General features: G+C 39.4%; 1 protein-coding gene across 1 annotated transcript; it reads left to right on the top strand.

Moving 5' to 3' along the window:
* Positions 1–824: 824 nt before the first annotated feature.
* Positions 825–1,763, top strand: LOC141495500 (olfactory receptor 2C1-like). The gene has a single exon (XM_074196886.1). It carries the CDS (start codon positions 825–827, stop codon positions 1,761–1,763), a length of 939 nt encoding a protein of 312 aa, XP_074052987.1.
* Positions 1,764–13,056: the final 11,293 nt, after the last annotated feature.

The raw sequence follows: 13,056 nt of genomic DNA, 5'->3' as shown, positions 1-13,056 counted from the left end.
ATTTTGTTTCCAAATCATACATTGGTTGAGTTAATATTAAAACTTCTTTGTATTTATGAATTATAAAATATCAGGAAGAAAGAGAAACTAAAATATCTCCCTACATTTGGATATATATGTACATATATATATATATTTTAAATAATTCCTTTTCTATCTTGTTTTATTGAGACTAATATCATACTGAGGTTTCACTTAGAGATTTAAAATGTGACCCTCGGTTCTGATACTGGACAACTACAATTATTAGGAAGCTTTTCAATAAGTTGATCTTCAAACTAAATCTCTATGACTTCCTTCTTTACCTTTTGGGTCCAATTAAAACAAGTCAAAACCCTTTTTTCATCTGTTACTCCTATGACAATTTTAAGACAACTGTCATAGCAATCTCTACCCATGTCTTCTCAACTAAGGTTACATATTCCCAATTTTTTCACCCAATCATCATTCAGCATAGTTTTGAGTCCCCTCATCATCTTGGTTGTTCTCCAAATTGTCCTGATAATTCATGATTGTTCTTCTTGTAAAGTTTCCTGTTCATTTGGGAATTCTTGGAGGTTGTGGATTTGGTAACTGTAAAAATAGACCTGGAAATGATAGACCCAAACTAGAAGATAGCCCTGGAGCCAGGAGACTCATGATATTTCTTTAATCCTTCCTATTCTTCTTTTCTCTCTTTCTTTCTTAACTTATTTTTCTTGAAGACTTCACTTTGAGGAAATGAATCTTGATCAACAGTTTACACTCTCATTTTTGACTCTCCTGACAGTTTTCTCAGTGTAATGTCCTTTCTCTCTTCTTTAGGGGCCAGAAGGTGGCCAGTGATGAGAGGAGCCAACAATCACTCCTTTAAAGGTTTCATCCTGATGGGTGTCTCTGACCATCCCCAGCTGGAGAAGATCTTTTTTGTTGTTATCCTCCTCTCCTACCTGATGACCTTGGTGGGCAACTTGACCATTATCCTAATATCACGCCTGGATGCCCGGCTTCACACACCCATGTATTTTTTCCTCAGTAACCTCTCCTCCCTTGACCTTGCCTTTACTACAAGTTCAGTCCCTCAGATGCTGTTGAATCTGTGGGGCCCAGACAAAACCATCAGCTACAGTGGCTGCATAACCCAGCTATATGTCTTCCTCTGGCTGGGTGCCACTGAAGGCATCCTATTGGTTGTGATGGCATTTGATCGTTATGTAGCTGTCTGCAGGCCCCTGCACTACATGACCATCATGCACCCTCGGCTTTGCTGGCAGCTAACTGCCATTGCCTGGCTAGGAGGCCTAGGAAACTCCCTAATTCAGTCAACATTCACTGTGCAGCTCCCACTGTGTGGACACCAGAAAGTTGACAATTTTCTCTGTGAAGTGCCAGCGATGATCAAGTTAGCCTGCGGTGACACAAGCCTCAATGAGGCTGTTCTCAATGGTGTTTGTACTTTCTTCACTGCAGTCCCCCTGAGCATCATCCTCATCTCCTATTGGTACATTGCCCGGGCTGTGTTGAAGATTCAGTCAGGTGAAGGTCGGCGTAAAGCCTTCAACACTTGTGGCTCCCATTTGATAGTAGTATTCCTCTTCTATGGCTCAGCCATTTATGCCTACCTGCTGCCGGCCAAGAGTAGTTCCCAAGACCGGGGCAAATTCATTTCTCTGTTTTATTCAGTGGTTACACCCATGGTGAATCCCCTAATCTACACTCTGAGGAACAAAGAGGTAAAGGGGGCGTTGAGGAGGTTCTTGGGAAAAAGGAGGGAGGAACAATGAGGGAAAGTGAGAATGGGCCACTACCCCCCCCTTTCTCTGTCTCCCTCATCAGATATACATTAATATAACTGATCCTGGTTTGTATACAAGGTACCCTTGAGTAAGCTAAAACCTTTCCAAAACTCAAGAGCAATTGGAATATGGTATTATTATTGGATAAGTTTTCTACTCAGTTATGAAAAACTTGTGCTAGGGTACAGAGTATAGATTATAAGGGCAGAAGCATTCAGGTCTCAGAGGCTATTGATCTAATATAGATCTAATTTTCATTACCGTCTCTATCTGAACTCATTATTGTTTATTATTATTATTTACATCTCAAATGAAATATTGTATATAAAATGCTTTGCAAATCTTATATTGCTCTATAAATATTGGCTATTCATTTTTAAAATGTTTTTTCAAGGGAATGGGGTTAATGACTTGCCCAAAGTAACATAGCTAGGTAATTATTAAGTGTCTCAGTTGGGATTTGAACTGAGGTGCTCCTGACTCCAGGACTGCTGCTCTATCTAGTTGCATGACCTAGCTGCCCTATTAGCTAATTGCTAATATTACACAGAAATTTTTTGTTTCTGTTTACTTTTCAAAGTGCTTTCATTCTCATTATCCTGCTTGATTTGGTTCAGTACTGAAAAAGATTATTTCATAGATGTCAAAACCTCCTTCCATATACAGATCACCCTTCACTGTCTTTTGCTAGACAATCTTCCTGAGGTATTGCATCTAAAAAATGAAATTTTACACCTGGTGGGCAGTCTTTAGGCGATGAAGCTCTTTCCAGTTAATTAGACTGGTTTCTGGATGACTGTCACCAAACCTGCTCTTGAGGTCTTTTCACACATGCTTGGTAGGATCTACCTGCTGCAGTTTGTGTTCTGCTGTCACAGCCTTTGAGAACACAGGCCTATTTCCCTGCCACATGAGACTTTAAAGTAGGGATTTCATGAAGAATGAGTATAATTATTCCCATTGGCCAGATGTAGAATATTTGCCTATATGTCTGAAATCATATGATGCTTACATCCAACTCCTCTTCATTTGTCAACTTACCTGTTTAGTGCTTTATCTTCATATCTCTCTCTTTTCCCTTTCACTTTTGTACTAAATCTTTCCTTCAAATGCATGTAACTTTTTTTTATTCTTCTAAGGCAGTAGGGTTAAGTGACTCACCAAAGTCACACAGCTAATTATTAAGTGTCTGAGGCTGAATTTGAACTTAGGTCCTCCTGAGTCCGGGGCTGGTGCTCCATCCACTGTGCCACCCAGTTTCCCCTCATGTAATTTTAAATGATAAATAAGGGAAGAGGCAGCTAGGTGGCACAGTGGATAATTCCTGGAGTCAGGAGGGCTTGGGTTCTAATCTGAATATAGACACTTGATATTAGCCAGACAAGGCACATAATCCTGATTGTCCCCCCCCCCACAAAAGATAAATATGGAGGGATCGTTACTCCTCCATTCCAAAGAAACCAATGTCCTTTAATGAAGAGATGAACTTGGGCAGCTAGGTGGCATAGTGGATAAAGCACCGGCCTTGGAGTCAGGAGTACCTGGGTTCAAATCCTGTCTCAGACACTTAATAATTATCTAGCTGTGTGGCCTTGGGCAAGCCACTTAACCTCATGTGCCTTGCTAAAAACCTAAAAAAAAAAAACCAAGAGATGAACTTGCCACATATTTTTGGATATCCTCATACCTGAAAGTTATAGCTATCAAGTTTGCCAATGGCCTCCATCTGCTGATCTGGCTAATGAGTCACTCACCTGTATAAGATTTTTCCAAACAACGGAAAAGGCAAACAAAGTTTATTTTTTTGTTTTCATTTGGTTTTTTTAGGTCCTGGGTTCATTCTCTTCCTCTTTAAAATCTAGAGCTTCTCTTAAGCAGTTACTCGTACTCATTGTTAAATTGGTATTTGCCACAACATAACTTAGTAGTATGCTATAGTCTGAGAACCACAGTGCTAATATGTGTATTTGCAAATCTAACTGGAATTGAAAAAGAAAACTTAGCCAATGTACTCTCTCCTCAGATAGGCGACTCAAGTCAGAATTAAATTTTCTTAGTGGCTACAGAATCAGAGAAAAGCATTTTCAATGGGATTTTAGGGATAATTTTGTCAATATTGTTATTGGGCCTTATGAATTCACTTATCATTACTATAACATCTATATTTTCCAAGGGCCCATTTTCATTTAGCTAATCAGAGGCATCCTGTCCTTCAAATTATGTTTAAGGGATAATAACATATTTCTCTCTCCTAAATTCTCCCTTTCTATATTTCCACACTATTCCCATTCTGTATTCTCAACCAACTCTTTTGACCACATCATTCTAACTAATTATAGTTGTTATTCAATTGCAAATATGCTTTACAAGTCCTGTTTGTCCTCCCACCTCTTAACAAAATTGATTTATTAGTCTTAGACATAACCCTTTTCCTCAAAATCTCTCCCTTTCAGGGAGGCTAGGTGGAGCAGTGGATAAAGCAGCGGCCCTGGAGTCAGGAGTACCTGGGTTCAAATCTGGTCTCAGACACTGAATAGTTACGTAGCTGTGTGGCCTTGGGCAAGCCACTTAGCCCCATTTGCCTTGCCAAAAAATCTAAAAAAAAAAATCTCTCCCTTTCTCTTCTCCCTATGAATCTTCCCACGTAAGAAAGAAAAACAATCCAGCACAACCAGCATTATCTAGCTACCACAAGTGAGAGTTAAGTCCAACATTTCATACCCACTTCAACAGTGGAAAAAAGGGTGATGTGTGTCTTCCTGCTATTTTTTCCCAGATTATTCCATTGATTTCCATCAATTCCATTAATTTAATTTGTCTAGAACCTTAAAGTTCAATTATAATTTTGATCACATTACAACCTTGGTTTTTGTTACTTTCTATGTAAATCAGTTCTTCACTTTAAAAATCTAATCACTATTCATGGACTGATCATTATTTCCACCCCTCTGTGGTCTTCATATATCCCATATTGATAGAAGCGAATTCAGTTAATCAGAAATTAGGGTAAAAAGTGGAAAAGGAGGGTTGAAGACCAAGAGGGCATATAAAGCAATGACAAAGTTTCAAAATGGAAAATTGCGAACTTAGATATAAGTGACCAAAGGGAAATGAAAAGATTTTAATTATCCTTATGTTCTAGACTGTTTAATGGTTAACACAAGATATATGTATATAATACACAAGATATATGTTTAAAATACACAAGATACATATGGATATATATATATGTATATATATATATATGTCCATGTAAGGACTTATAGTTTAGCTACATAGAATTACTGACCCCCAATTGCCCCTGATGAACCAGAAGGGGGGGGGATGAGCAGGATTGATCTTATGCATATATTTAAAACACCTTGAGTATTTAAAAGAACTGCTGAACATTCTTAACTGGTCCTGGTGAGACTCTCAAGGTCTTTCTTAACTGAAATTGCCTAACTCTTCAGGAACTAGCCTTTCCTGAATGTAAACAGCATATTTCTTGGGGTTTGGGGAGGGGTGGCTCCCTCCTTGGACAACTAGGAAAATTTGGTTTTATTCCACAAAAAATTGGCAAGAAGCCTTGTTAAGACCTAATTAGACCTTAGCCTGATAGGAGTCTCACCCATGGAGAGGATGCTCTGCCTGGGACTTTCCCAATCAGGACTCTGGAGGCTATACTGCAGGACTCCACAGCCACAGCTGATTCAGATGTTGAAGCTCCCCCAATTCAGTGATGTTTTCTCTTCATATTTATGTTTATGTAGGCTTTGCTTTCCTTTTTTTTTAATTATGACATTATTTTTGCTGTAAAATTGATTTACTTCTACCTGTCTTATGACTTTATTAAATATGCATTTCTTTTTAGTTTGTAAATGTGTCATTTTGTAGGATCGAATTGAAACTAAGACGCATTAATCAAACACCTGTCTGTCTAAATATTGCCAGATAGTAACATAGAGGGTGTGCATCTGAACTGAGGTGGAGCACTTGGTCATCTAAGTCAAAAGGAAGAAAGAGTGTTGACTACGGAAGATGTTTTACTTGGTTATATGTAGGAAGGAAAACAACAGGGAAGATCCTCTAATTTCAACAAAGTAGGAAATTACAGAATGCTGCACTGAGCTCCTTTAATGACTGACATGTCAATGCACAAGCTTTGCGTTCTTACATGGCACTTCACCTCTCTGGGTCTCATTTTCCTTTTCTGTAAAGTCATCCATAATATTTTATGTTCTAAATTCTCTCCCATGCCTGGCAGTTTATACTAAAATTTTGAAGGTAGCAAAGCTAGTGCTGTCTCTATTTAGTCATTTCACTGTATCTGACACAGTTCTCCCTTCCCTAGAAAAGAGGTTCCTCTTTTTTTTCCTTTTATTAAATATTTTGAGTTTTACAATTTTTCCCTTAATCTCACTTCTGTCCCCCCCAACCCCCTACAGAAAGCAATCTGTCTGTCTTTACTTTGTTTTCATATTGTACACTGATCCAAATTGAGTGTGATAAGAGAGAAATCATATTCCTAAGGAAGAAACAAAAGGTATGAGATAACAAGATCAAACAATAAGACATCTGGTTTGTTTTTTTTCTAAATTAAAGGTAATAGTGCTTGAACTTTGTTTAAACTGCATGGCTCTTTCTCTGGATACAGATGGTATTCTCCACTTCAGACAGCCCCAAATTGCCCCTGATTGTTGCACTGATGGGAAAAGCAAGTCCATCAAGGTTGATCAGCGCCCCCATGTTGCTGTTAGCTTGTACAGTGTTTTATTGGTTCTGCTCATCTCACTCAGCAGCAGTTCATGCAAATCCCTCCAGGCTTCCCTGAATTTCCATCCCTCCTGGTTTCTAATAGAACAACAGTGTTCCATGACATACATATACCACAGTTTGCAAAACCATTCCCCAATTGAAGGACCTTTACTTGATTTCCAATTCTTTGCCACCACAAACAGGCCTGCTATGAATATTTTTGTAGAGATTCCTCTTTTTAACGAAGGAGATTCTCTTTAAGAATATGTGCCTAGGAGGGTTCACAAAGGATAGAATCTGCATTGTCCTCTTTCTTGAGCATCTTAACTAATAGTCTGCACCTATTGGATAATGCCAGTTATCTGCAGAGTTTTTCCTCAAATATGCTCTTCCTCAAATACTTTTTATCCTCTAAACGAATTGGGTTTTATTAAGTTCTTCATTCATTCCATAGAACCAGTCTTCTAACATATCCATAACATTAGGCACACAGTCACACATTACTTGCTAGGGGAAGTAGCTCAGTATTCAATATTCAATATTCCTACTAAGAAATATGTACTTATACAAGATCCCATGAAACTGAGGACAGTGGTTCACTTTTGAGGGATATTTTTACTTCTCTTGCCTTCTATGCCCTTTCCTGTAAAGGTAAGAAAACTTGTGTTAGAAGATTGTTCAAGAAAGCTGTCTGATCAGCTTGTAAAGTTACAGGGTGATAAAATTTTGATTGGGATTTTCATCAGATCCCATCAGCTGGAGATGAATTGATTGACTCAGTCGTTTTTGGGTCAAAGCCACTCCTTTACAGGGGGACTTAATTATTTTCCATTATTTTTCATTAATCTTTTTCTTTATCTGTTTTTCCAACAACATGTAACAATAGTTTTCATCAATTACTTTTTTTTCCAAGAGTTTTATATTTTTCTCCCCCCTTCCCTCCCCTCCTTCCTTCCCCCTGACAGAAAGCAATTTAATACAGAACCTAAATGTGTAATTAAGCAAAACATAGTTTCATATTAATATTTACATATAAGAATAATCAAATCCAACCATAAGGGAAAAATTAGCAAAAAAAAAAACAATACATAAGAATCTTTAGTAAGTTTTGGTCTGCATTCAAAGTTCACTGTGGATATGGATGATATTTTCCATCACAAATCTATTAGTATTGCTTTTGATTACTATACTACCAAAATGTACAAGTTCATCATAGTTGAGTATCACCCAATATTGCTATTAGCATGTATAATGTTCTTCTGATTTGGCTCATTTCACTCACCTTTAGTTCATAAAAGTCCTTCCAGGCTTTTCTGAAGTCCTGTCCCTCATGATTTCTTACAGAACAATAGTGATACATCACATACATATTACTCAGTTTGTTCAGCCATTCTCCAATTGATTTGCACCCCCTCAGTTTCCAATTCTCTGCCACCAAGCCGCTATGAATATTTTTATAGATATGGATTTTTAAAAATTTCATTTATTTATTTATTTATTTTTAACTCAATATTTATTTTCATTTTGTACAAATAATGTTTTTTTACATTAATAAAATATTCTTGTTTAAGAATAAATGAAATGCCCCCTCCTCCCCATAAATATAGCTTTGCTTGAGTGATAAAGTAAAGGGGAGAGAAAAAAACATTAAAATAAAAAAAATAATAGTAATAACTGTAGGTATGTCCAGGTGGCACATTGGACAGAGCACTAGCCCCGGAGCCCTGAGCACCCAAGCCCACATCTGGCCCTGTACACCCAACAATCACCCAGCCATGTGACATGCAAGCCACCCGAACCCCACTGCCCTGCAAAAACCAAATAAAAGAAAAGAAAAAGACCCAAAATAAAATAAAATAGTAATCATAGTAGGGGTGGCTGGGTGGCAGATAGAGCATTAGCCCTTGAGCCAGGAGAGCCCGGGTCCAAATCTGGCCTCAGACACCCAAAGATCACACTATGTGGCCACAGGCAGGCGACCCAGCCCCATTTTCCCTGCACCCTCCTGCAAATAATAATAATAAAAAATGTGCTTCAGTCTTTGTTCCAACACAAACAACTCTGTCATAGGTGGATCACATTCTTTATGGTAAGTCCATCGCAAAAGTTGCTTCCCTATTTTTCCACTGTTGCCATTGCTGATTGCAACTCCCTCCTTTCTTATTTCTCCACTACCATGTACTGTATTTTCTCTCTCCTTTCACTCTGACTCTGCTGTAGGGTAGCTGAGTGGTGCAGCAGACAGATCACTGATCCTGTGGCCAAGAAGCCCTGAACCCCCATACCACCCCTTAGGCCCAGAATCCACCTGGCCCTATGGTCCTGGACAGGCCTTCCAATCCCAGCCCCTTGCAAGAAGTAAAAAAAGAAAATGTGTTATATCTGACCACTCTGCCCCCATGGTCCATCCTCTCCTCCTTCATTCACATCCCCACCCCTTCCCCCTGCTCCCCCCTCCTTCTTACTCCAGATGCCTATACCCCATTGAGTATATATGCTGTTTCCTCTCCTAGTCACCTCTGATGAGAGCAAAGGTTCCTTCATTTCCCCTTGCCTCTCCCCTTCCATATCATTGCAACAGCTCATTGTAATAAAGAAAAGTCTTACTATATGAGATATCTTGGCCTATTCCCTCTCTCCTTTTTCTTTCTCCCATTACATTTCCCTTTTTTCTATTGACTCCATTTTTACACCATATTTTATCTTCAAATTCAGCTTTCTCCAGTGCTTCAACTATAAAAGCTTCCTCTATCTGCTCTATTAACTGAGAAGGTTCACATGAGTATTATCAGTGTCATTTTTCTATGCAGGAATACATGCAGTTCATCATCATTAAGTCCCTCATATTTTCCCCATCTCCTCCAATCTCCATGCTTCACCTGAGTCCTGTATCTGAAGATCAAACCTTCTGTTCAGCTCTGGCTATTCCAAAAGGAACATTTGAAATTCCCCTGATTCATTGAAAGTCCATCTTTTTCCCTGGAAGAGGACATTCAGCCTTGCTGGGTAGTTGATTCTTGGCTGCATTCTAAGCTCTTTTGCCTTCCAGTATATTATATTCCAAGCCCTACAAGCTTCCAGTGTAGTTGCTGCTAAGTCCTGTGTGATCCTGACTGCAGCTCCACGATATTTGAACTGTGTCCTTCTGGCTGCTTGTAATATTTTCTCTTTGACTTGGGAGTTCTGGAACTTGTCTATAATATTCCTAGGGGTTGGTTTTTTGGGATCTCTTTCTTGGGGGGGATCGGTGGATTCTCTCCATTTCTATTTTGCCCTCTGCTTCTCAAATATCAGGGAAATTTTCCTGTAGTAATTCTTTGAAAATGATGTCAAGGCTCTTTTCCTGATCATGACTTTCAGGTATTCCAATAATTTTTAAATTATCTTTCCTAAGTCTGTTTTCCATATCAATTGTTTTTTCAATGAGATATTTCACATTTTCTTCTAATTTTTCATTTTTTTGGTTTTGAAGTATTGATTCCTGATTTCTGGTAAATTCATCACTCTTCCTGAATTCTATTATTTGTCTGAAGGATTTGTTCTCCTCAGAGAGTTTTCTTATCTCTTTTTCCATCTGGCCCATTTTGCTTTTTAAAGCATCTTCCCCTCAATAACTTTTTGAACTGTTTTATCCATTTGACCTAAGCTGGTTTTTAGCATGCTATTTTCTTCAGCATTTTTTTGGATTTCCTTGACTAAGCTGCTGACTTCATTTTCATGTTTTTTCTGCATCTCTCTCATTTCTTTTCCCAGTTTTTCTTCTAAGTGCTCATTTGATTTTCAAAGTCTTTTTTGAGCTCTGTCATAACCTGAGCCCAATTTCTGTTTTTCTTAGCGTCTTTAGATGCAGGAGCGTTTGCTTCCTCATCTTCAGATTGAGTATTTTGATCCTTCTTGGGCTCATATGCAAAATATTTCCCAATGGTGTTCCTCTTTTTTCTCTGCTTGCTCATTTTCCAAGCCTGAGCCTGTTTTGGGGGTGCTTCCTGAGCTTTTGGGAAACTCCCACAAGGGTCTCAGTGTGTGAGGCTCTGTCCTCCCTCCTGGGCTGTGAATGACCATAAGTGACACCCACTGCTACAGGGCTGAGGTGGAGGGGGCCCCTGCTGTTCTGTGGGGGTGCTTAGACTGGGATCCAGATATGAATGTGGTCAGAGCCCCAGAGTCCTGTTCCAGGGGCAGAGGACAGAGCTCTGCAGTCTCTCTTCACTCCCCTCCCTAGTATCAATGGGCTCATGCCCTAGAGGCTCCTGCTTACCGGCTCTGCCTGCTTCTGTTTCCTGGATCTGGGCTGCAGAAAAACCACCTTGCTTGCTGTGTGCCCTGAGGGCTGGGTTTCACATGCTCACTCTGGCAGAGGTCCTCTGCTGTTCCCCCAATTTGTGACTGGTGCTCCCTGGGGGCGTAGGTCAGGAAACTCCCCCACCACGGCTCCCAGAACCCTGGGGCTGCCTCCGGGAGGCTGAAGTTCCTTCGCTCTGGCGGGCCACCCCTCTTACAGGCCACCCCTCCATCCCCAGGGAGCAGAGCCTTTCTACTCATTTCCAGGTTACCTTGAGTAGAAGAACTGCCTCCCTGGGTCCCTCTGTGGCTTCTGTCTCTCGAAAATTTAGTTAGAGTCTTTAGCTTATGAGTTTTAGTAGAGAGCACCTAAGACAGGATCCCTTCTTGTCGCCATCTTGACTCCTCCCCCAGATATGGATTTTTTACCCTTTTAGGGATCTCTTTGGAATACAGACCCAGTAGTGGTATTGTTGGATCACAGGTTATGCACAGTTTTATTTGAACAAAATTCCTACTTGCTCTCCAGAAAGGCTGGATCAATATACAACCCACCAACAATGCATTAGTGTTGAGTACCAGTTCTGGGCTACCTCAATCTTCCCCAGGCAAGTGTTGCAAGGGTGGGAGACAAGGATTACAAAGGAGACAAGTACTCCATCAAGATCTCCAAGTGCTACAAGTGCCCCATTTATTTATCAAAACACCAATGCTAAAATACCTTTCTAATCTCTAATCCACGCCCACTCTGTTGGGAACCAGGGTCTCTAAGCTGTTTGACACAGGCCGGGCAAGAAGACTCAGGGCAGTTACACTGCCTGATGGAACAACATTTCCTTCTTCAATATATACAGGGATTTCATGTATACCCATATTTATAGGTCTATTACTGATTGCAAAACTTACTGATCCTAATAGTAGAATGACTATAAAGGAAGGATTTCAGAGAAATTCCTTGAATAAAACAGATTGTGAACTCTGTCCAAATTTAACAGGACTGCCTCTCCCTGAGACATACAAAAGGCTTCAGCATTATTAAATCTCTGGAAGACACAGCACTGGGAGTTCCAGGGAGATGTCAGAATATATACAGGGAAACCAGATACAAGATGGGTCAGATAGAATTCCAGGGAAATTAACAGTTTTGCCCCCCCTTATCATACACAGGAATATATGATAAAGATGGTGAGAGAATAGTTAGTATAGGTAACCAATATGTGAATTCTAACAGCCTTAGTTTATTGGCAAAGAATAAAAAGTCATAGAAACCGTAGCATCTACCAACAAGGGCTGAAAGGAAAATTAGTTATTGAAGGAGTCAACGGACAGGTGGACAAACATAACTACCTTCACTATAGGTTGTCAAGGGAGCATATCAAAAACATTACATATGCAATACAAAAACATAGAAGCATTCCATTAAACAAATTATATCAAAGATTATTCTAAGGAAAGTTCTGTTTAATCAATAACTTTACTATGCAGCAACAAACTAGGCAACAGGCGTTTGAGGTCATCACGGTCTGAGCAGGGACAAGAAAATTAATTACATGATTGATAATCACACTTGTAACCACTACATGATCAAACTTGTAACCATATGAACTATGTGATTAATGATGAAAATTGTATACTTTTGTAACCAAGGAAATGATTTTAGTTTGCTTGTTTCATATGATTCTAAGACTATAAAAATAAATCTAAGCAGCTGACAGTCAGTCAACCTACTCCTGCCTATACCCACTTGTTGACTCAACTCATTTCGCCGACTCTATCCCTCCTGTCAAGTTCCAAGGACCCTGCGGAGGCTGGAACCCCGCACCACTCCCATGGCACTTAGTAAAATAAAGTTCTGATGCTCAAAGTTATCAGGTGATGATAATTTACAGTAATCCCACACACAATAGTCTCTAACATTTTAGTATCCTGGTTTTCCCACATCCCCTCCAACAGTGATCATTTTCTTTGTTGGTCCCATTGGCCAGTCTGTTAAGTATGAGGTGGTACCTCAGAATTATTTTAATTTGCATTTCCCTTCTCACTAATAATTTAGAACAATTTTTCATATGACTATAGATAGATTTAATTTCTTCATCTAAGAATTGCCTTTCCATATCCTTTGACCTTTTTATCAATTGGGGAATGTGTAGCTGGACCTATTAAGAAAGGGAGTCAGTCCTTATTGCTCTTTTTCTTTCACTTTTTAGAAATATCCAGAGGAATCAGAGACCTGAAAGCATATTTGTCACAATTTTTATCAGAA

This window comes from Macrotis lagotis, chromosome 8 (genome assembly GCF_037893015.1).
Source record: "Macrotis lagotis isolate mMagLag1 chromosome 8, bilby.v1.9.chrom.fasta, whole genome shotgun sequence".
Lineage (NCBI taxonomy): Eukaryota > Metazoa > Chordata > Mammalia > Peramelemorphia > Peramelidae > Macrotis > Macrotis lagotis.
The sequence above is the reverse complement of the archived record's forward strand: the minus strand, read 5'-3'. Positions and strand labels throughout refer to the sequence as shown.